This window comes from Ranitomeya variabilis, chromosome 4 (genome assembly GCF_051348905.1).
Source record: "Ranitomeya variabilis isolate aRanVar5 chromosome 4, aRanVar5.hap1, whole genome shotgun sequence".
Taxonomy (NCBI): Eukaryota; Metazoa; Chordata; class Amphibia; order Anura; family Dendrobatidae; genus Ranitomeya; species Ranitomeya variabilis.
This window is the reverse complement of record NC_135235.1, coordinates 719,331,199-719,356,394: the sequence shown is the minus strand read 5'-3', so window position 1 is coordinate 719,356,394 and position 25,196 is coordinate 719,331,199. Positions and strand designations below refer to the sequence as shown.

General features: G+C 45.2%; 1 protein-coding gene across 1 annotated transcript in view; it reads right to left on the bottom strand.

The window, feature by feature from the left end:
- Nucleotides 1-12,525: 12,525 nt before the first annotated feature.
- LOC143766587 (uncharacterized) overlaps nucleotides 12,526-25,196 on the bottom strand; it is a 925,271-nt gene continuing 912,600 nt past the window's right edge. Inside the window, exon 7 of the mRNA XM_077254374.1 lies at nucleotides 12,526-16,860. Within this exon, the coding sequence (XP_077110489.1) occupies nucleotides 15,176-16,860 (1,685 nt within the window). The 3' untranslated portion in view covers nucleotides 12,526-15,175. The remainder of the gene's footprint in view (nucleotides 16,861-25,196) is intronic.

Sequence of the window (25,196 nt, the reverse complement as noted above, 5' to 3'; positions counted from 1 at the left end):
AATTTTTTTCTCAGCCGATCCAGATTTTTCTCAGTCCGATTTTGGCTGAGAAAAAAAATCGCAAATGAAAAGACACCTATTAAATAACATTGGTCCGAGTGCAATCCGATTTTTTATCGGATTGCACTCGTCCGTTTTCCTCGCAAGTGGAAAGGGGCCCTTAGACTGAGGATGAAACGCCGAAGAATGTGACATCTTGATCCACAGCCGTGAGCAAAATGCTTTCCAAAATTTTGCCACAAACTGAGTACCCCTATCAGACACGATGTCAGACGGGACCCCGTGAAGTCTGACCACCTCCTGCACAAATACCTGAGCCAGAGTCTTAGCGTTAGGCAACAAAGGCAAAAACACAAAGTGCGACATCTTTGAGAACCGATCAACAATCACCATGATGACCGTGTTCCCAGCTGAGGAGGGCCAGTCTGTGATAAAATCCATGGAGATCTCCGTCCATGGCCTGGCCTACTGGGTACCCCGAGAGGAAGTAGTGTGCCAGCAGGACGGGAGCGGGGCGTCTTAGCCCTAGCACACGTGGTGCATGCTGACACGTACGAGACCACGTCCTGTCGGATTTTGGGCCACCAAAACCGACGCGACACCAAATCCAAAGTACCCCTAACCCCTGGGTGGCCAGCCAGGACAGCATCATGATGCTCCGCCAACACCTTTAGGCGAAGATGGAGCGGTACAAACGACTTGTTAATGGGAAGCTCATGTGGTACCTCCTCCTGAACCTCGGCAATCTCAGCCTCAACCTCGGTCGTGAGAGCCGAGACCACTACACCCTTTTGGAGGATGGGTACCGGTTCTTCCCGAGGTTCTCCCCCCGGAAAACACCTGGACAAAGCATCCGTCTTAGCGTTCTTAGGCTAAGTTCACATTAGCGTCGGGCGACGCAGCGTCGGGCGCTGCTGCGGCGACGCATGCGTCATGCGGCCCTATATTTAACATGGGGGGCGCATGGACATGCGTTGTGCTGCGTTTTGCGATGCATGCGTTTTTTTTTGCCGCAAGCGTTGGGCGCAGAAAACGCAGCATGTTGCATTTTTTTGCGTCCAACTTTCGGCAAAAAAGGACGCATGCGTCGCAAAACGCAGCGTTTTAGCGTGCGTTTTGCTGCATTTTTGTTTGCGTTGTGCGTTGCGTCGCTGACGCTGCGGTGCACAACGCAAATGTGAACGTAGCCTTAGACCCAGGTCGGTAAGTGACAAAAAAGTTGAATCGCGTGAAAAACAATGCCCAGCGGGCCTGCCTGGGGGACAGACGCTTGGCTGACTCCAAATAAAGCAGATTCTTATGGTCGGTAATAACAGTAACCTGGTGAACCGATCCCTCCAAAAAGTGTCACCATTCCTCAAAGGCCAACTTGATAGCCAACAACTCCCTGTTGCCGATATCGTAGTTACGTTCGGCGGGCGACAGTTTCTTGGAGAAATAGGCGCATGGACGCAACTCACTCAAGGATGAGCCTTGTGACAGCACCGCCCCCACTCCAACCTCAGACGCATCGACTTCCATGGTAAATGGTTTCAATATGTCCGGTTGCACCAGAATGGGGGCTGAAGCAAAACTGTTCTTCAGAAACTCGAATGCGCGCACAGCAGCCTCAGACCAGGCGGAGAAATTGGTACCTTTTTTTGTCATGTCAGTGAGCGGTTTAGCAATGGTAGAAAACTTTTTGATAAACTTTCTATAATAGTTAGAAAACCCAAGGAACCGCTGGAGCGCTTTTAGGTTATCAGGCCGTTCCCAACGCAGCACCGCTTGCACCTTAGCAGCGTCCATTTTAAATCCTGAAGCGGACACAATATAACCCAAGAAAGGCAACTCCTGAACCATAAATACACATTTCTCAAGTTTTGCATAGAGCTTATTCTCTCTGAGTAGCTGTAACACCTGCATAACATGCTCTAAATGAGTATCACAGACGCATGAATAGATGAGAATGTCATCAAGGTACACAATGAAGAATTTCCCCAGGAACTGAGAGAACACATCGTTTATGAAATGTTGAAATACAGCAGGCGCATTTGTCAACCCAAATGGCATCACCAGATTTTCAAAATGACCCTCAGGAGTATTAAAAGCAGTTTTCCACTCATCCCCTTGACGGACTCTTATGAGGTTGTACGCCCCCCTGAGGTCAAGCTTAGCGAACCACCTAGCACCAGCCACCTGGTTGAACAAATCAGGTATCAGTGGCATAGGGTATGGATCACGAACCGTAATCTGGTTTAACTCCCTGAAATCCAGACACGGGCGTAATCCACCATCTTTCTTCTTAACGAATAAGAACCCCGCTGCCACAGGCAATGACGAAGGCCTGATGTGCCCTTTGCTCAGACTCTCAGCAATGTAGTCTTTTAAAGCTTGCCTCTCAGGACCAGAGGTGTTAAACATCCTTGCTTTCGGCAATTTGGTCCCTGGTTTTAACCTAATAGTACAGCCATAGGGGCGATGTGGTGGCAATTCTGAGCAACCCTTCTCAGAAAACACATCTGTGAAATCCTGCAGAGACTCAGGAATACTAGGAGTCACAGCGGACACACACGTGGCCAGGCAATTCTCCTGGCAGAATCCGCTCCACTGGATTATGTCCTGGGTTTTCCAGTCAATCAGCGGGTTGTGCATAGTCAACCATGGAAAACCCAGAACCATTTGTGCAGGTAGATTGCTGAGCACCCTACATGTAACCTGCTCAAAATGAAGGACCCCAATGTGGAGTTTAACCTCAGCCACAAACTCCGTAATCTCCCCCGTGGGAGAGGAGCGGCATTGATGGTGACCACCCGGATAGGATGAGGCAGTTTTTCGATCCTGAAACCGGCAGTGCGCACAAACTCCTCATCAATGAGATTAGTGGCCGACCCACTATCCACAAAAACAGTGATTGGCAGCTCTCTGCCAGCGATCATAACTTTGGCAGGGAGCATGCATTGAGAAACCACTATGGAGGATATGCATAAGCTCAGATTGGCCTCCTCCACACCAACCCCTACAGAAAGCACAGACAGGGAAAACTAAAAATGCACCACGCCGCAGACACACTCAGGAAAAAACTATAATATGCACAGGGCAAAACAAACACAAATATAGGAAGGAGAAATATGACAAAGGATTATACTCCACCAGATATGATATTTCCTCTCCAAGACCACCACTCCAGACCGAGATGACCAGGCACAAGACACAAGCTATAATCGGCGACGTCCAAAGCCCAGCAAAACTATTAAAAGGCAGTGGGCGTGACTCAGCCTCCAACCCGAGTACCAGCTAGATTAACCCCGGGCAACCTGGATCAAGTCTAGCTGGCGCCACTGAGCATATAGTGGACGAATGAGGAATTACCGCTGTCTGTCGGACGCCCTAGTGTGAATAGCGTCCGACATGACACTAGGATACCCTAAAAACAGTTATTTATGATCCAATTTGTTTCTTACCTCTTAGTTACCTTGTTAGGGTTTTTCGTCCATGGAAGGATTGATTTTAGTATTTTGTTGTGGCCCCCTGGGCCTCAAGAGAATAATATAAACTTAAAAAAGTTTGTTATATTACCTGACTATTACTGAAGGGTTTTAGAACACATTTCTTAAATGTAAAAAAATACACATATATATATTTTATATTATTAACTCTAGTAACATCTATGGTGTTATGGGTCAATTTTGACCCATATCTAACTTCTTTATGAAAAAGGCAAAAAAACGGATTTATTTTATAGCACTTTAATAGAAATAAAAGATGAAAATTATATTAACATTAATAGCAATAATAATAAAAAGTAGCTTTTCTAGGTCAAACAAACAAACAAACAACAATCAATCAAGCAAATCAAATCAACAGAAATCAAGTACTAGTTTTTAGATGCATTAGTATTTAGATGCATGTGTGGCAAAAAGTGACACTTTTTGTGTGTTCTTTGCAGAGGTATTTTTTGCAGGCGAAGCACGATGTGTTTGTCTTTCTGTCCTTATTGCTAGGGCAGACCTGACACCTCTTTCTTTTAGAATCAAGTGGTCTCACTAGGGTTGTGGCTGTTGTGGTTGATGTTGAGGCAGGTCAGGTTGAGGAGGATGCTGGTGATGATGCTCTTTGTGTTGCTGTGGGTGTGGACGAAGCACTTGTTGAGCTCTGGAGTTTTCTGACCAAGGCTGCAGCGGCTGGATCTCGGAGCACTCGTTCCCTTTGGTCAATGTGTGCCTTGACAAGGGATCTTCCTAGTTCCTCAAGAAACATCCTCCGCTTGTTTTTTTTCTTTGAATTCCATCCTTGGTGAATGTGGGTCCACAACACAAATGAATTGCATGCTGACACATCAAGGATGTTGTAAAATACAACCATTGGCCATCTCCTAGTCATTCGCTGGCAAGTGTAGGTGGCAGTCAGCTTGTCCACTCCTCATTTGTTTTTGTTATAGTCCAGGATGATTCTGGGCTTTTTGTCACTACCTGATGACACAGCTGCATCTTTGTGAAGTGTGGACATCAGTACCACATTCTGTCGTTTTTTGGGGCAGTATGAAACAGCAGTGGTGGTGTCTGTAAAAACAAACTTTTAGGAAAGTGGAGCCCTGTCCTTCATCTGCAACAATTCAGCGGGCAGCTCAGGTTTGTTTTTTTCACTGTGCCCACCATGGTGATTTTCCTCCTGAGAAGTTCTTGTCCAAGGTCATAGCTGGTAAAAAAAATTGTCACAAGTAATGTTGTGACCCTGCAGTCCAGTAGTCATATTGAGGACTACACGTTTTCCTTGGTTTTTTTCAGGGATGCCGTTTGCAGATTTGCCTGTGTAAATCTGTAGATTCCATGCATAGCTAGTTTTTGCATCACAGGCTGCCCAGATTTTTATGCCGTATTTGCCTGGCTTACTTGGCATGTATTGCCGGAAGGGGCATTTTCTGCGGAAAGGGAGAAAACGTTCGTCTACTGTCACCTCTGGCCCTGGGTTGAACATCAGTGGAAGGAGCTGCACCCATTTCTCCCAAACATCCCTGATGGGAGCAAGTTTGTCAGATTTTGTTCTGGTGTCTCTGTTGTCAAATCTGAGGACTCTTGATATCATTTGAAACTTTTGAAGTGACATTGTTGCCCGGATAATATTCCTGCCTGTCGATGCGTCCCAGAGACTATCAGTGGCCTCATTGCAGGATTTGTACACTCCAGCAAGGAGAAGAACACCAATGTAGGCATCCAGGACATCATCATGAAGGTCATTCCACATGTTGCCGTGGACTTTTTTTCCTTCAAGGTTTGTCATAGCAATAATGACTTTTTTTTTATTGACAATGGCATAAACAGATCAAAACATGTCTTGATGTCACTTACTCTTGTCACAGCAAACCTTGTGATCCCAGGGGTCATTTTTATGACATGTGCAGCATCTGCCCTGCCATGTACATCTGGAGGTACTGAGCTCCAACTGATCTTGCCACTTTTGGATTTGAATCTTTCAGCGGGAGCAGCTTCAGCACCAGTGACCTCCTCATCAGACTGATCAGAACTGTCTGTGTCTTCCGGTTGATACTCCACATCATCTTCCTCCTCAGAAATCTGTTCATCTGTATCAGTTTGCTGCTGTGTGTCCTCTGATTCATTATCATCTAAGATATAATCCAGAATTTGGCTTACATCAAATCTTCTCCTCATTGTTGCATGTGTAAACTGGAGATGTATACTCTGCAAAGTACCAACTCTAAAGGTACCTTCACACATAACGATATCGTTAAGGATATCGTTGCAACGTCACGCTTTTTGGTGACGTAGCAACGATCCCGCTAACGATCTCGTTATGTGTGACAGCGACCAATGATCAGGCCCCTGCTGGGAGATCGTTGGTCGTAGGGAGTGATCAGGACCTTTATTTCGTCGCTGAACACCCGCTGTCATCGCTGGATCGGCGTGTGTGACGCCGATCCAGCGATGTGTTCACTTGTAACCAGGGTAAATATCGGGTTACTAAGCGCAGGGCCGCGCTTAGTAACCCGATATTTACCCTGGTTACCATTGTAAAAGTAAAAAAAAAAAACAGTACATACTCACATTCTGATGTCTGTCACGTCCCCCGGCGTCCACAGGGTTAAAACTGCTTTCGGCAGGAGCACTGCTATGCACGCGCTGCTGCCGAGAGCTTTCTGCACTGAATGTGTCAGCCCCGGCCGTAAAGCAGAGCACAGCGGTGACGTCACCGCTGTTACTGCCGGCGCTGACAGATTCAGTGCAGGGAAGCTCTCGGCAACAGCGCGTGCATAGCAGCGCTCCTGCCGAAAGCAGTTTTAACCCTGTGGACGCCGGCGGGGGACGCGACAGACATCAGAATGTGAGTATGTAGTGTTTTTTTTTTCACTTTTACAATGGTAACCAGGGTAAATATCGGGTTACTAAGTGCGGCCCTGCACTTAGTAACCCGATGTTTACCTTGGTTACCCGGGTGCTGCAGGGGGACTTCGGCATCGTTGAAGACAGTTTCAACGATGCCGATGTCGTTCCCCTGATCGTTGGTCGCTGGAGAAAGCTGTCTGTGTGACAGCTCCCCAGCGACCACACATCGACTTACCAACGATCACGGCCAGGTCGTATCGCTGGTCGTGATCGTTGGTAAGTCGTTTAGTGTAACGGTACCTTAAGCTGATTTGGCCATACATGCCTGGACATGTCCATAACTCAAGTTGTTGGAGATAGAGCTGGCTGTGGGCTGTTGGTTTATATTGTGTTTATGAGTTCAGTTTTGGGACTTATTGTTTTTTAACTTATACTAGACCTGGGTCGAAATTGACCCCAACAACACAAATGTTATAATTTTAATGAGAGCATTTTACAATTTAGTAAAATAGTTTTATTTTATTGTATTTTGTTTAAAAATAAGTTCCTGAAAAAGTAAAAAAGTCTTGATGCAATAAACAAATGTATGTAGAATTTGTATGCATTTAAAACCTAAAACGGGTCAGTCACGACCCTAACACTAGAGGAAGGTTTGGGGCAAAATGTTTTCTCAGACCCTCCTCAGCATGTCTTCCCAGGTGTGTTGCAGTTCCTTCTAATTTTTGCTGAATAGGAGGATTTGTGGGTTATGTTCCCTGCTGCCAGCTAATCCAAAACCAGACCAATTGTATAGTTGAAAAGTGGTTTATTCTACGCGTTTTGGAGTACACATGACTCCTTCAGGAAATATCACAAATACTCCGAAATGCGTAGAATAAACCACTTTTCAACTACACAATTGGTCTGGTTTTGGATTAGCTGGCAGCGCGGATCATAACCCACAAATCCTCCTATTCTGCGATTTAGCTACTGTCACATGCCGACCAGTGGATCTACGGCAGCCAACAATTTATGCTTGTGAATATTCTACATCAGGTGAGCAGTTAATTTTACAGGTAAATCTATAATTTGTGAGATAAAACACTATCTGCACTCCTTGTTCCTACAAGTTATTTTACTAGTCCTAATTTTTGGCAGCTCTTGCACTTAGTGTTTAGTCTTTATAAGGAGGCTATGTTATTGTAGGGCTAGCTGCTGGATAAGGGATAGCTTAGCATTAGAGGCATATAGGCAGGGTTTATTGCCTTACAGTCTTTGCTGCTGTAAGTTAAAACCAAAAGTCCTTTTTTTCGGGCTACGTCTATTCTTTTCCATGTTAATACCGCTGTTACCTGCACTGATTATAGGGAGAGTTGCTCTAGGAGGGATAGTATAGTATTAGAGACATAAAGGTAGGATTTATGGGCTTCCACTCCTTTCATAGGTCTACTGCTGAGGCAAGCTTAAAACCAAAAGTCCTTTTCAAGACTACATATTTTATTTTACCAAATAATACTGTAAAGTTTGCAGGTATTTATTATCTAACGACTTTAAAATGTGCAAGGCGTGAGGTAAGGGAAGATGGCTGTAGGCCGTGCCTGCAGGCCAGGATAAACTGTGTTTGCTGCGGGAGAGCACTATTTTTAAAACTGTCAAAAAATTATTCTAAGGCCCTCCTCTACATCAGTCCAGGGTATATTGCAGTCCCTCCCTCTATTTTTTGGCAGCCCTTGTACATAGTTCATAGGCTTTAGCAGTCTAGGAGTCCCACTGTTTTGAAAATTCTTTCTTTCTTTCAAGTTAAGTTCTTGCTTTTTCCCATCTTGTTCTTTCTTTCTTTCAAGTTAAGTTCTTGCTTTTTCCCATCTTGTTCTTTCTATTTCTCATTGTCTCAGGTCAGTATCATCTAATGGAAATGAGTTTTCCTTCTGCTCACATAAATCTCTTCCACAGTCATGACAGCTGGTTTCCATGAATTCTAGGACAAATGTAGGCTGTTTGTGGTCATCTGTAGACAGATATTCACAATGCAGCAAAATGTAATGTGGCCCAAGGAGGTAGTCATGGGAGAGGGCTTCATCACAATCTTTATAAAATTGTCAAAAAAATTAGCCCCACGTCATCCTCTAAGTGTCTTTGTAAGGGATCTCACAGGGGAAGGGGGCGGGTCAACTTCGCTCACCACGGGGGAGGGGAGAGAAGGACCCAGCAGGGATCTGCTTTCTGGCGCCACCACCTGCCTCAGGTCAGTCATGGAACTGCACAGAAGGCAAATAGTCGCTGAAAAGGCTTCCATTATAGATACGAGTTAGTGAGGTGCTCCCAGTGAGGGGGGATATATATCACCAGTCCAGGCTGGGGATATATATCTAAACTTCCAGGATGTCGCTGCCAGAGTTGCTCACTAAAACAGTACAACAGTATGGTATTCTGCCACCAGTTCTTCATTAGAAATAAGCCCCTTCCGACAGCAGGCTTATATCAGGTCAGGAACCAACCATGGGGTAGCCTATAATATACTGTAACCAACTGAGTGTGAGGACGTGGGGATTCGTGGACAGAGATAAAAGAGCAGCCCAAGATTAATTTTATATTTAATCGCCAAGAAGGCGCACTAGAAAATACAGTTATATATACAAGAGCAAAAATATACAGTGAGGAGTGTAGTACAAAGATAGGGTATAGATAGGTTGCAATTACCGTGTTATGTAGCATGTGACCACAGGAAGGCGCTGATGGATCACAGGTCAAAATCTTAGTAACAGGCTTTCCGGGCTACATCAGCTAATGTATCCTCCAGCCATCAGAAAAACTGAGGGGCTGCCTTATTTTTCCTAGGCTGCTACCTCACACATTTGCTCCCACCCCTGGGTGGTGCAGCCTCTCTCCTCCCATCTCTGAGAACATGATTGTCTGTCCAGAACTGTGGCTGGCCCATAACTTTGCGGCTAAAGCTCTGAATGGGTTGGTTGTACCGCCACTAGATTCCGCTGGATGTTATCTGTGCATAGAGTAAATTTGCCTACCGTATGTAATTCCTGGTAGCTATGCTTTATAACTCCATAATCGAGAGTGCTACATGTGGCTAAATAATATGGGCACGTGGGGAAAGGAATGCCGATTTGGATTATGTGCTTGGCTAGTCTCAGAGATATTGCATTCTGCTATTATAAACCATTTTCCAGATTCAATACCTCAGAGCTTGCTGTGACTTATTGTACCATGTGCTTAGTCACACAAAGGGACCAGCTGGCTTGCAGCTGCAGAATATTTCACACCATTGTGTCAAGAGCTTCAAAGAGCTTGAGTTAATTAAAGGTAAACAATGATCATGGGGAATGAATGCCAAGGGTGGGGGCACATTTCAGGAGTGGAGAAACATTTACTTTGTCCCTCACAATCTTCCATAGTGCATTGCAGTCCCTCTGTGGAGACATTGGGGTCAGCAGGTGCTCTAGTCCGCCAGCCGAAATCGCATGGACCAGAGCTCATCCCGCTGAATGCCCTCTCTCTTTTTACCTTGTGCGTAATACTAGTCAGACAACATAGGATAAGGGTAAAACAATGTGGCAATTCTTCATTGAACCACAAAACAGGCAAATATCACATAGATAAGTATTATGAATATTCACACTGATACACCTAGGTAAAATTGAAAAATGACTGGTGAACAGTGTGAGCTAGCTTTGGGCCTTGTACCGGTTCACACCAGTCAGTACAAAGAGGACCCATAAGATAGTATAACATATAGAATGGTCTGTGGGCAGTGTGGATAAAGGGGGAAGTGAACAGGATTAAAATACTGTAGACCTTGTGCCTATTCACACTAGTTTAATTGTAAAAGTCAGTCAATTTTCAATTTTACCAAGGTGTATCAGCACGAATATTCATAATACTTAGCTTTCAGGTAATTGTCTTATTTGCTGCAGATAAAACCTTAACACTTGCACCACTATTTTCATTTTATACTTCTAAATAACACATAGAACAGTAACAGCAAAATACCCAAGATGGTGCAAATTACAGTCTCAGCTGCTCTTATCCCAGCGAGTCAGTGGGTGTGACTTAAGAGCTTCCAGGGCCAACTACCTCAACCTCTCCCTCGGACAGGGAGGAGGTAACGGCAAGCTGAGGAAGCTGACAGTCCATTGAGGTACAAGGCCAGGTGCCGGGAAGGTCACAACCTGGCTTCTCCGAACATCTCCATGGAGCCAGGTGACCGGTGAGTCCCATTCCTGGCTTTCACAAATGTATCCATGGGCCTCCGGTGACCGGTGGATCCAAAGCCTGACTACCCCAAATGTATTCATGGGTTCAGTGATATTCAGTGATGGTCAGTGAAGCAGATGTATATTCTTTCAGCTGGGGCCTGGCTGGCATCCTGTAGAATGTCAGATCTGTGTCACTCGTGATAGAGCCACGATCTGGCAGCTATCCTGTAAAGTGTTCCTAGCTGTGGTAAATGTAAAGAGTCTCTAGTTCTTTGGATCTCTTGGCTATCTGGATGTATATTGTTAGAGGCATATCCCACTTATATAGCTCACAATTGTTGTCTTTCAAGCCAGCATCCAGACGTCAAGAGGAAGACGTGATGAGGTTAACTCATATCATTTGACCATTTAATCTATTTGCATAGTTCTTATTCCTTTGTTTTGTAAGTCAAAAAGCCACAAGGCCCACAAAATGGTCATTCAATAAATAAAGCAAACATCCATTGTTCAATAATCCTGCTTCAATGTCTTGCAAAGAAAGCAGACAATAAGTTGTAGGAGCTGATGTAAGAGGCAAACATTAGCCATTTAAAATGATCAAAAATGAACAATTAAGACACATGACAACAGCGTATGGTTTTTGAGCAACTGAAGAATAATTGCATAAATTCAAAAGTTGCCATAAAGATAACAGTATTCCTTACTGAAAATAGACATCTGGTTAATTAAAATAAAATGCTGTCATCACACCCTCATTTAAATTTTTGTTACACCTTGCACTTAGTGCATAGACTTTATGAGTCTAGAAGTCCCACTTCCTAACAATTTTAAAAGAACGTTTGAGATCCTCCTTTATGTCTAATACAGGGTGTATCAGAGTCCCTCTTCCTTCTAAGGCCGGCGTCACACTAGTGAGTTTTACGGACGTATGAGAGGTGCAGAAAATACGGATTGCATACGGTACAATGATTCTCTATGGCCCAGCTCCTATCTGCCGTAGTTTACTGATCCGTGTTATACGGTCTTGTACGGCTGTAGAAAATCGCAGCATGCTGTGTTTGTCAGGGTATTGCGCAAAAAAAAAAAAAATCACCAATGAAAGTCTAAATACAGATTACACACATACCATGCGTGTGACTTGCGAGAAATACGCACCCGTGTTCTATAGAAAAGCTGGTAATTCAGTGCGGTGTACAGTAAAATCATACTGACAGGTTAGAATAGAATAGGTAGAATAAATGTGTACACATTTTTATTTTTTTTTTTAATTCAGCGCTAGATTGCAGAAAAGCCGGTAATTCAATTGAAATCATATGAACTCGAGCCTGGGAACTTTTCAGAATATTTTCCCATGCTCGAGTTCATCCAGCAGAGGGTGCATCACCGCGACTTGAGGCAACTACAGGACATTACCCTGCATTCCATTCATTCACAAAGGAAAGAAAGAAAGGAAAAGCCGGCAATTGAATTACCGGCTTTTCTGCCATCTCGCGCCGAATTAAATATAAATAAATACAGTATATATATATATATATATATATATATATATATATATATATATATATATATATATAAGAGACTGTATATATGTTTTAACGAACATTTGAGCCCATGGATCCATTGTATGTCGGTTTTGCAAGTCTGCGAGAAAATCTCGCAGTACGGATGCCATACGGATTACATACGGAGGATGACATGCGCAAAATACGCTGCCACACCCTGCCTACGGATGACATACGGATCACTATTTTGGGAACATTTCTGCATATTATGGCCGTAAAAAACGGACCGTATTTTCATACGCTGAGTGTGACGCCGGCCTAATTCTTGGAAGTTCTTGCATTGTCTGCATAGGATTTGTGATTTTCAGAGTCCCTTCATAAAGTAAACAGGATGTGTCTCACTATGTCACACACCACATTTCCAGATAAGGTATTAAAATAACATTTACAATGAATGCTTTTTTCATCATTGTAAGCAATGAGAAAATGGAAAAATGCAGCAAAGGGGCTAAGTTTAAACACAAACTAAGGAAGTTTATTTTTTCTCTTTTTTAAATTGCCTTATATACAAGAACGAATGGTTTTACTTGTAAAGCACATTATATTTTCGTAATGCAAATGCTGAACCAGCAAATCACAATGGCGCTAGTCACAATGTGCCTGAAGCCAAAGCAGCAGGCAATCTGACAGGTGTGGTGTGTAAAACTGCCTTAAAACCGGTAAATAAATGTACAGTAGAAGATAGATTGCCGCGCTGAGAGGCACTTACAAGTGCACGTGTGGTCCTGTAAAGGGTGGTCGGACTTGCGTGGTAGTTTCCTACCCAATGTCCACTTGTATCAGATGTGGGAGCGTCCTCCCAAAGCTGCAACACCCCGTGAAAATGCTGGTGTTCACAGCGGTTAGCCTCGGCTGATGGCGCCGCTGTAGGAGTAGCGTGGTGAGCAGGGGGCGTGACTGAACGGTGACGTCACCTGTCCGTTAATGACAGATGTGTGTAGGGGCCAATCACCCTGTACATTTTTTTTTTGGTTTTGGATGTTTTGTTGTCACTCCTTAAAAGTGGCGTAATACTCCAACAACATTGATCCCAAAAGCGACCTGAGAGTCAGAGATGCATCCAGCCATCTTCCCCATGCTGTTGTCATTCCAATTTAGTGCAGTTTTCATCCATTTCAGCAATTTTCCTGCCCCCTCAGTCTTCCTGGAAAAGTCTGCTGAGCATGCGACCTGCTGACTCAAATATCGAGCACTGAAGTATTTTACCGCTCGCTCATAGCTAATAATGACTGCTATCTGTGTGGGATTTTAGATGTTTAAAAGGGTTGTCCACTACTAGGACAACCCCTTCTTATTCCCCATGATTGGTCTATTTAACCCCTTAAGAACCAGGGTTATTTCCATTTTTGAGTTTCCCCTTTTTCACACAGCCATAGTTTTTTTATTTTTCCGTCAATATGGCCATGTGAGGGCTTGTTTTTTGCAGGACAAGTTGTACTTTTGAAAGGCACCATTTATTTTACCATACCATGTAAGGGAAAATGGGAAAAAAAAATCCAAATGCGGTGAAATTGCAAGAAAAGTGCAATTCCACCAGAGGTTTTTTTTTTTTTTTTTTTTTTTTCCTTTTACTTTTTTACCATGTTCACTAAATGCTAAAACTGACCTTTTTTATTTAAGTGGTGAAAAAAAATTCCAAAGTTTGTAAAAAAAAAATAAATTTGCGTTTTCCCGAGACCCATAGCCTTTCCATTTTTCAGGACCTGGGGCTGGGTGAGGGCTTATTTTTTGCACACCGGTCTGACGTTTTTATTGTTACCATTTTGGTGTAGATATGATCTTTTGATTGCCCGTTAATGCATTTTTGCATTTTATTGCAATGTTGCAGCGACAAAAAAAAACATAATTCTGGCGTTTCAATCTTTCTTTTCTCGCTACACCGTTTACTGATTGGATAAAAAAATTTTATATATTGATAGAGCAGGCGATTCTGAATGCGGTGATCTCAAATATGTGTATTTTTTTTTTTATTATTATTACCGTATTTTCCGGCGTATAAGACGACCCCCCAACTTTTCCAGTTAAAATATAAAATCTTCTTAAAAGTCGGGGGTCTTCTTATACGCCGTATGTCGTCTTATAGGGCCGTGACTAATGTGCCTTTTGGGAAGGGGGGAGTGGTCCTGATGACAACGAGGGGGCGTCTCACAGGAAAGTGAGTATCCCCCATTACCTGATCGTAGCGCTGCAGCGTGGGGTCTCTGTGCTGGGAGCGGCGGCTTCTTCTCCGCTTTGTGCCGCGTGGGTGCTGTGGGGCGGCGGCTCCTCTTCTGCAGTGTGGGGCCTCTGTGCTGTGGGGAGGCGGCGGCGTATCTTCTTGCAGTCGGGGCTCCTCCGGCATCTCCTTAAAGCCCGGAGGCCCCGCCGGCAGCTCCATCGGTGTAATGCGGTGGCCTCCGGGAAAATGGCCGCTGCTCAGATTCAGATCTCGTCCAGAGATCTCGGGAGACGAGATCTGAATCTGAGCAGCGGCCATTTTCCCGGAGGCAGCTCAATAGGTGTTATGCGGTGGCCTCCGGGAAAATGACCGCTGGGGGCGGCGCATGCTCAGACTCAGATCTCGTCCCGATATCTCGGGACACGAGATCTGAATCTGAGCAGCAGCCACGACCCCCGACTTTTAATTAGATTTTCAGGGGTTAAAAAGTCATCTTATACGCCGGAAAATGCGGTATTTTTTTGAATAGGGCGAGGGGGGTGATTTAAACTTTTATATTTTGTTATTTTTTAATATTTTTAAAAACATTTTTTTACTATCTACTTGCTTCAATAGTCCCCATGGGAGACTAGAAGCTGCACTTGTCTGATTGCTTCTGCTACATAGAGCAGGGCTGCAGCTCTGCTCTATGTAGCAGATATGCTCACTTGCCATGAGCGCTGACCGCTGGGCGATTCTCATAGCTATACGGCTATGACAACCACAGGAGTCTCCTGCTGACCACAGGTTGTCATGCCAACCCATTGGCGACCCACGGTCATGTGGGAGGACTCTATCCTTCATTGGACGTTAAGGGGTTAAAATAAAAATATTTATTGTCACCTCCCATGCTGGATTGGCTTCTCCCCATGTGGATTCTAAGATGTTTAACAAGATGTGATTTCTTCACAAAACGTTTTCCATATTATGAACAGGAAAAGGCTTCTGCCCTGTGTGGGTTCTCTGGTGTTTAGCAAGATCCGATTTCCGGATAAAATATTTCCCACATTTTGAACATGAAAAAGGATTCTCTCCTGTGTGGGTTCTCAGGTGTCTAACAAGGAGATATTTCTCTACAAAATATTTTCCACATTCTGAACATGAAAATGGCTTATCCCCGGTGTGGAGTCTCTGGTGTCTAACAAGATCTGATTTTGCCACAAAACGTTTTTCACATTCTGAACAGAAAAAAGGCTTCTCCCCTGTGTGACGTTTCTGGTGTCTAACAAGATCTGATTTTGCCACAAAACATTTTCCACATTCTGAACAGAAAAAAGGCTTCTCCCCTGTGTGGCGTTTCTGATGTAGGATAAGATGTGATTTCTCTACAAAACATTTCTCACATTCTAAACATGAAAAAGGCTTATCCCCGGTGTGGAGTCTCTGGTGTCTAACAAGATCTGATTTCGCCACAAAACGTTTTTCACATTCTGAACAGAAAAAAGGCTTCTCCCCTGTGTGGCGTTTCTGGTGTCTAACAAGATCTGATTTCGCCACAAAACGTTTTTCACATTCTGAACAGAAAAAAAGCTTCATCCCTGTGTGGCATCTCTGATGTTGGATAAGATGTGATTTCTCTACAAAACATGTCTCACATTCTAAACATGAAAAAGGCTTCTCCCCTGTGTGGAGTCTCTGGTGTATAACAAGATCTGATTTTGTCACAAAACATTTTCCACATGCTGAACAGAAAAAAGGCTTCTCCCCTGTGTGGGTTCTCTGGTGATTATCAAGACACCATTTCCGGGTAAAACATTTCCCACATTCTGAACAGGAAAAAGGCTTCTCCCCTGTGTGGGTTCTCTGGTGTTTATCAAGATTCGATTTCCCGTTAAAACATTTCCCACATTCTGAACAGGAAAATGGCTTCTCCCCTGTGTGAATTCTCTGGTGCTTAACCAAATCTGCTTTCTGGTTAAAATATTTTCCACATTCTGAACAGGAAAAAGGCTTCTGCCCTGTGTGGGTTCTCTGGTGCTTAACCAAATCTGATTTCTGGTTAAAATATTTTCCACATTCTGAACAGGAAAAAGGCTTCTGCCCTGTGTGGGTTCTCTGGTGTCTAACAAGGAAATATTTCTCTACAAAATATTTTCCACATTCTGAACATGAAAAAGGCTTCTCCCCTGTGTGGTGTCTCTGGTGTCTAACAAGTTCTGATTTCGCCACAAAACATTTTCCACATTCTGAACAGAAAAAAGGCTTCTCCCCAGTGTGGCGTCTCTGATGTTGGATAAGATGTGATTTCTCTACAAAACATTTCTCACATTCTAAACATGAAAAAGGCTTCTCCCCTGTGTGAGTTCTATGGTGGCTATCAAGATGCGCTTTCTTATTAAAACATTTCCCACATTCTGAACATGAAAAGGATTTCCTTGCTTTAGGAGCAGCTTGTTTTTTAATGCCTCTTTTGGGTCTTTGATTTTCCTTAGTAGCCGGTACTGAATCAGATGACAGATCTTTGCTGTGAAGGGATGATAGTATATCTGGAGTAATGGCATTCACTTCAATTGTATCCTGTGAGATCTCAAGATCATCTGATTTTAAAATTGAAGATGTCAGCTGTCCCTCTGATCTCCAGGTACAGTCATCTGTCAAGAATAAAACCAAATATTTTTCAATAAAATATCCTTGAACTTTATATTTTTGAACATTTATCCTAAAACTGTCTGTAAAAATGGTCATTTGATGTATATACTCGAGTATAAGTAGAGGTTTTCAGCACATTTTTTTTGTGCTGAAATCACCCCCCTCAGCTTATACTCGAGTGAGGTGTCCAGAACATAGAGGGGGAGAGGCAGCGGCAGAGCAGCGGGTCACAGAGGTAGGACCCGGCTGCTGCAGCTAACTCCGGTGCCCGCTGCTAAAAAGAAATTAATATTCATGTCTCTGTAAAAGCTCGCTCAGTGTCAGCTGCAGCAGCCGAGAGGTCACGTGTGCTGCTACTTAACAGAGATGAATATTCATTCTGAATATTAATTTCTCTGAGGGTATGTGTCCACGTTCAGGATTGCATCAGGATTTGACGCAGGTAAAATCTGTACCAAATCTGCACCTGACATCACTGGCAGGTCACCTGCGTTTTTCATGCATTTTTGATGCCCCTTTTTTCATGCGGATTTGTGTGTTTTTGTAAGCTCAATAAAGATATACCTAAAAAAAAGGGTGATGTCATTTCTTGTCCAACCTCTTCATTTACATACTCCATTTTAGAATAATGTTTACACACACACAGACAGATAGATGATAGATAACAGATAGATCTACCGTATCCATCTATCGTATCTATTATCTATATATAAATAAATCTATGGATAGATATGCAAATGTGAAGAAAACAGCCGGACTGCACCACAGCCCAAAGGATATAGTGGGAACCGCTCACCTGCGCTTGATGGCCAAGATGTCTGATCATCGGGGGTGCTGTACAAAGAGTGCGGCGTGCTGGACGACGGGCGTTTCGCGCCTGGCTGACCTGTTGAAGCACCAGCCAGGCGGGAAAACGGCCGTCGTCCAGCACGCCGCACTCTTTGTACAGTACCCCCGGTTGTGAAGATGTTTTACAGTGTTTGAATAAAGTTACCTGCACCGGATGACCAGTGAGTGCGCTCCTTTTCTTCATTTGGGATTACTATGGATAGATATATCTATAGTTGGCTAGATAGATCGATAGATAGATAATAGATAGATACGATAGATAATTCCAAGCCCGATGTTTAGTATATCTATGTATCTATAGATATATCTGCATCGCCCCAGAGTCCTGGTTGCTGCAGTAGTATTATTCCTCCACCAGGGGGAGTGATATTACGTCTGGAGGCAATAAAGGAGATCTCCTGTCCAGGTATCACAAAACACACTACACACTTCACACTCCAGCCACCAGGGGGAGCAAAAGGTTCTATCTATTAGGCCACTCCTCACAGTTAGGTAAAACTGGTGGGTTGGTTAGGAAAGGGAGTCAGAGAGTTCCTGGCTGGAGACAGAGGGAGAAACGTCTCCAGGCCGAGCTGTCTGGAGTGATCTCCAGCAGATCCAGACTCCAGAAACGAAGGCATAGCAACAAGTGGATACCAGAGAGGATAATAGACGAGAGGAGCTGCATCCTTCTGGTGCGCGTTCCAGTAGAAAGGATACCGAGGGAGTAAAGTGCTCTATGCCATTGCTTCAGAGACTGGCAGGACAGTCAATTTCAAGTTGGCTGCCCGACCTTAATACCTAAGAAGACAGGTGGAAAACTGTGGGGGTCGGGGAGTCTCTAGGGTCCCTATAAACAAGCCTCAGGCCATCAGTCATACAGGTTTTTTTCTATCCGACCACGGGGAACAGAGAGAGAAGAGTAATAACAGTGAGGACTTCATTAGAGCTTAAGCAAGTGAGGACCTACTGTGTTACTGTGCGCATAGGAAGGATATTGCATTCCACCTGGATAAGGAGACTCTGGATTTGCCTTCAGACCAACCGTATTCTGCCTCCCCCGTGATCCTCAGTAAAAGGTAGAGACTGCAACCTTGTGTCCTCGTTATTCACCGCACCTTACACCATCACCATCCACACTCTGGGAAGCCCTGGGGATACACTTCACCTGTGGGAAGGTATACCATCAAGCTGCCATAACATGACCCCAGCGGACCCCTAAGCAGCGTCGGTCACCCTGACCGAATACCACAGGTGGCGTCACGAACACTCATTCTATAAACTCTTGTCCTGTCATTACTGGACGCCCCTCAAAGGGCCACGGGCCGAGTCGGGCCACCGTGACATCCCTCGAACCGAAGGACCCGGTACCGAGTACCCCATTGCCCTACTCTGGGGGCGATCCATTTCTATCTATAAATATATTTATAGATAGAGGATTATATAGATAGATGGATAATCTAAGGGGTACTTTCGTCTGTCTGTCTGTAACAAAAATTCCGAGTCGCTGATTGGTCGCGGCCGGCAGTCCGGCCGCAAATTGGCCCCTCCCTACTCCCCATCCCGGACCACCTTTTTTACTATTGATGCTGGCTATGCAGCATCAATAGTAAAAAGATATAATGGTAAAAGTAATAAAAAAAAATAAAAAAAATCACGCTATTCTGACCTTCCGTCATCTCGGCAGCTTTCCCGCTCCTCCTGATGCTCTCGGCAGCTTCAGTTCCCAGAGATGCATTGCGAAATTACACAGATGACTTAGCGGTCTCTGGCAAAGAGAGCCAAGTCATCTGGGTAATTTCGCAATGCATCTCTCGTAACGGAAGCTGCCGGCCGCATCGCGAGGAGCGGGACAGCTTTGTGGACAACGGAAGGTGAGTATATAACTATTTTTTAATTTAATTATTTTTGTGGGCTGTGTTCTTTACTACGTGGCTGCTATAAACTATGTGGCTGTGCTATACACTACGTGGCCGGCCGCGACCAATCAGCGATATTGGCGCGGAATTTAACCCCCACTCACAGCGCGAAATACATACATAGATGCATATTCTAAAATACCCAATGCGTTAGAATCGAGCCACCATCTAGTGTATATATATATATATATATATATATATATATATATATATATATAATCATCTAAGGGTCTGTTTATCTGTAACGGAAATCCCGCGTTGCTGATTGGTCGCAGAAGGCTGGCGCGACCAATCAGCTACAGGTACAGTCCGGCCATGAATTGGGGCTGGATTTAAACCACGCTTCACTGATTGCTCGCGCCCGGCCGGTCGCGACCAATCAGCGATATTGCAGCGGGATTTAAACACCACTTCGTAAATAAACTACATACCGTATTTTCCGCTTTGTAAGACACACTTTATTTCCCCCAAATTTGGGGGGGAAATGGGGGTGCGTCTTACAAAGCGGATATACCGCTTACCGTTACAGGCTGGGATGAGGGGGTGTCCACTGCCGCCCGCCACCGCTGTCGCCCGCCACCGCTGCCGCGATTGTCCGCTGCTGCCCCGGGTGATCCTGGAAACTCCGGTGCTGCGGGGGGCTCTGGCGACATTTTGTGAAAGACCAGAGCCCCCCGGCAGTTCCTCCATGCGTTCCTGTATGACTGACCCCGGGAAAATGGCCGCCGGAATCTCGGGAGATGAGATTTCAGCGCTGAGATCTCATCTCTCGAGATTCTGGTGGCCATTTTCCCGGAGTCAGTCATACAGGAACGCATGGAGGAACTGCCTGGGGGCTCTGGTCTTTCACTATATGTCGCCAAAACCCCCCCTGCCCCGGAGACAGCCCTGCAGCCCCGGGAACAGCCCTGCAGCACCGGAGCCCCCCTGCCATACCGGAGCCCCCCAGCAGCACCGGAGCCCCCCAGCAGACCCCCTCATCCCATCCTGCAGCAATGCTCCACTCCTGCCTCCAGAACGACCCTGGGACCCTGATCCACCGCAGCCACAACCCCTGGTGAGTAATAAGACGCATGGATTATAAGACGCCCCACCAATTTATTAAAAAAGTTTTTTCCTATTTTTCTCCTCAAAATTTGGGGTGCGTCTTATAATCCGGAGTGTCTTACAAAGCGAAAAATACGGTACATATTCTAGAATACCCGATGCGTTAAAATCAGGCCACCATCTAGTAGATATGTAATAGCAAGGCCGATGTTTATGAGTGAACGTTTAAATTTAAAAATAAAAAATGGGGGAAAAAAAATGGCGTGGGCTCCCGCGCAATTTTCTGCGCCAGAGGGGAAAAGCCGATGGCTGGGGGCCAATATTTGTAGCCTGGGAAGGGGGTAATACTCATGGCCCCTCCCAGGCTATGAATATCAGCCCACAGCTGTCTGTGTAGCCTTTACTGGCTATAAAGATAGGGGGACACCCCCCCCCCAAAAAAAAAAAAAAAAAACGAAAAAAAAACAAAACGTGGGGTCCCCCTATATTTTATAGCCAGAAACGCTATGCAGACAGCTGTGGGCTGATATTCATAGCCTAGAGAGGGGCCATGATTATTGCCCCCTTCCCCCCCCCGGCTACAAATACCAGCCCCAGCCGCCCCAGAAATGGCGCATCTATAAGATGCACCAATTCCGGCACTTAGCCCCTCTCTTCCCACTCCCGTGTAACGGTGGGATATGGGGTAATAAGGGGTTAATGTCACCTTGCTATTGTAAGGTGATATTAAGCCGGGTTAATAATGGAGAGGCGTCAATATGACGCCTATCCATTATTAATCCTAGAGTAGTGAAAGAGTTAAAAACAAAATAAAGACACAGCTTGAAAAAAGTATTTTAATATTCTTAATTTAACCATACTCGATCACCTGCAAAAAATGTAAAATAATAAACCGTATACTCCCTGTCCGACACAGTCCAATTAATAACGAGTGTCCCACGACGATCTCCCCTATAGAACAGTAACATCGGGTGATGTCACTGCTCTATAGGACCCTCAGTGACACACTGACAGGAGACAATGGCTCCTGCTGTGTATCACTGAGGTTACCTTAGTTCAGGGTCTCACATTATGGCATTGCTGCGTGGGATCTTTCTTACACAGCAGTGCCACAAGTGAGACTAGGGACTATTTTTTACAGTGGCCGAGGAATACAGTGCGGAAGGATACCCTTCCTTCATTGTATTCCTGGAGCCCCTGGAGAGCGGTCACATGAGCTGATGCTGCTTGCTCTTCATGGGAGTTCGTCGAGGGACACTCGTTTTAATTGGATTTCTGCGGATCAGGGAGTATATGGTTTGTTTATTATTTTAATATTTTTTACAGGTGACACTCGCTTCGGCGATCAAAGTGACAAGTGATGGTGAGTATGTACTCTATGTTTAATGTACTGTATGTATGTGTTGTATGGTCTATGTTGCATGTTGTATGGTGCATGTCACATTTTGTGCATGTTGCCGCATGACGTATGTCGCATGTCGCTTGTCACATGTTGCATGGTGTATGTTGTGTGTTGTATGTGCACACAGTGTAGATGAGTCCAGCTCTGCTACATCTGGATGCCTGACATCCAGATGTAGAAGAGCCGGTAGATGATTGCCGGAGATAACTCTCCAGCTATCACCTTCACTACAGTGTTCTCACAAACAGCTGATCAGCTGATAACTCCTGGTCACCTGCACGGCAGTTCTCGCGATAACATAAGTTATCGCGAGAACTGCAGTGGACGAGGGACTTCCCGCGGCGGGACAGGTGAGCCGGCAGACATGCGTAGTAATCTGCTTGTACACAGTTTCTACGCATGTGACTAATCATTAGATGCGATTTTATCGCATCTAATGATTATCTATGTGAATTTTACGGTGCGGCGAAGGAGTGTCTCCACATTGTAAACAGACATGCTGCGTTCTGAAAAGACGCGCCGCATGTCCGTTTACGCGGGTCTGCAGCCTGCATGTTTTACCGCATAGTGGAGACAGGATTTCATGAAATCCTCTCCACTATGCTGTTACATCAAGACGCTGCGGCTCTACGCAGCGTTTCCTGAATGTGGAAACATACCCTGAAGTAGCGGCACACATGACCGCCTGGCGGTTGACGCTGTGTGCGCTACTTAATACTCACTGCCCCACACACATAGTTCCGGCATTGGGAGCGGTGAGTATTCTGGAAGCTGTGCTCTGCTTGTGAGCAGCGCATGACGTCCTGGCCATGTAATGCTTACAAGCATAAAGCAGCTGCTGGCATCGAGACAAGACGCGGCGAGGGAACAAAGGAAGGCAAGTGTAATGGTTTATTTGTTTTATGATGGGGCCAATCATACAAGGATAGGGATGGGGCCATGCACACAAGGATAGGGATGGAGCCATGCATACTAGGATAGGGATGAGGGCCATGCATACAAGGATAGGGATGGGGCCGTGCACACAGGGATAGGGATGGGGCCGTGCACACAAGGATAGGGATGGAGCCGTGCAGACAAGGATAGGGATGGGGCCGTGCACACAAGGATAGGGATGGGGCCGTGCACACAAGGATAGGGATGAAGCTATGCACACTAGGATAGGGATGGAGCCATGCATACTAGGATAGGGATGGGGCCGTGCATACAAGGATAGGGATGGGACCATGCATACAAGGATAGGGATGGGGTCATGCATACAAGGATAGGGATGGGGGCCAATCATACTAGAATAGGGATAAGGAGCTTTGCATACAACAATAGGGATGAGGAGCCACGCATACAAGGATAGGGATGAGGGGACAATGCATACCCGGCTTATACTCGAGTCAATAAGTTTCTTAGCTTTTTTTTTGTTTTTGTTTTTTAGGTAAAATTAGGTGACTCGGCTTATACTCGAGTATATATGCGGCGCCCCAGTGTCCTGGTCGTCGCAGTGATGTCATTATCCTTTCAGGGGAGAAGTGATGTCATGTCTGAAGGCAATGAAAGACAACCACATTCAGGTATCACACACATGCAACATGTTCACACTCCAGACCAGAAGGGGGAGCTCCAAGCCTGTTTAGGGTGAACTTCCTTATTTAACATCCTGATCTGGAGGGAAAAGGAGTTCAGTTCCTGTCAGGCAGACGGGAGAGGAGCTATGCTGGCATGAAGTGCTGCAACTCCTGGGAAAAGACACTAAAAGGTGAACATACTGCAGAGACTGTGCAGGAAAGCAGAGCACAGGAGAGGAATATCAGAGGGAGATCAGCCAGGAACAAGCTGCTCCTTTCTGAGGCACAGAAGACAGTAGCCAGAAACACCGAGGGAGTAACTGTCTCCAAGCCTTGCTCCAGAGACCGTCAGGACAGTCAATTCCAAGTTGGCTGCCCAACCTTAATACCCAAGAAGACACAGAGGCAACTTGCGGGGGCCGGGGCGTCTCTAGGGTCCCTATAAAAAGCCTCAGGCCATCAGTCATATGGGTTTGTCCTATCCATACCATCTGGGGGACAGAGAGGAAGAAATAACATCTAGAACATCTACAAGAGTTGTGAGGACCTTACCGGGAGGCTCAGCAGGGAGGTACTACAACACACAGGCGCTAGTAGGAAGGCTACTGATTTCCACCTGGATAAGGGGACTCTGGATTTGCCTTCAGACCGACCGGACTCTGCCTGCCCTGTCATCTGGCGCTCCAGGCTGAGGATACCATCTGAAGTCTTCAGTAAACAAGGTAAAAAACTGCAAATCTGTCTCCTCGTTCTATACTGCACCTTGCCCATATATAAACTCTTTTACTGGACAGCCCAGAGGGCCACGGACCGGGTCAGCCACCGTGACATCTCCCGAACCGTAGGACCCGGTGCAGAGTACCCCATTTCCCTACTCTGGGGGCGATCCATATACGGTATGTAAAAATAGCTTTATTGATTTATTCTCATTTTCACAAGGAATGATAAGAAGCAATGGGATGAAACTGAAGTGGAGGAGACACAGATTGGATATTAGAAAAAAACCTTTTGACAGGGAGGGTGATCAACGAGCGGAACAGGCTGCCACGAGAGGTGGCGAGTTCTTCTTCAATGTAAGTGTTCAAATAGCAATATGACTTTTATAAACCAATCCATCTATATCCACTTTCACAAAGTCAAATCTTCCCGTCGCTTCAGAGCCTTTCAGCGTGCCCAAATCAAAATTAGTACCCATGTAGTTGTCATTATTATAGTGAGAAGAACCCACTTCATTTATGGTGTGTGTCTCTTGGAGCACAATCTGAGCACTATGTGGTGAGTAATAAAATGGTATATTCGAAGTTTTCACTCTCCAACATCCACTGCATGCTAATTTTTGGAAAGTGGCTGTGGAGTCAAAATAGTCACTTCTATAGATTAGTTCACTGAAGGTTAATGTAGCACCCCAGGAAACTGGTTGCTACAGTGATGTTGCTTTTCTTCCTTCGGGGAAAGTAATGTCATGATCAGAGGCAAGGGAGTTCACTTCACCAGGTAAGGCACCCACATATGCAACACATTCTGAATCCAGGTCAGGAGGGCGAGCTCAAGACCCGGATTCAGGGGAACGTCCCCTAGCTATA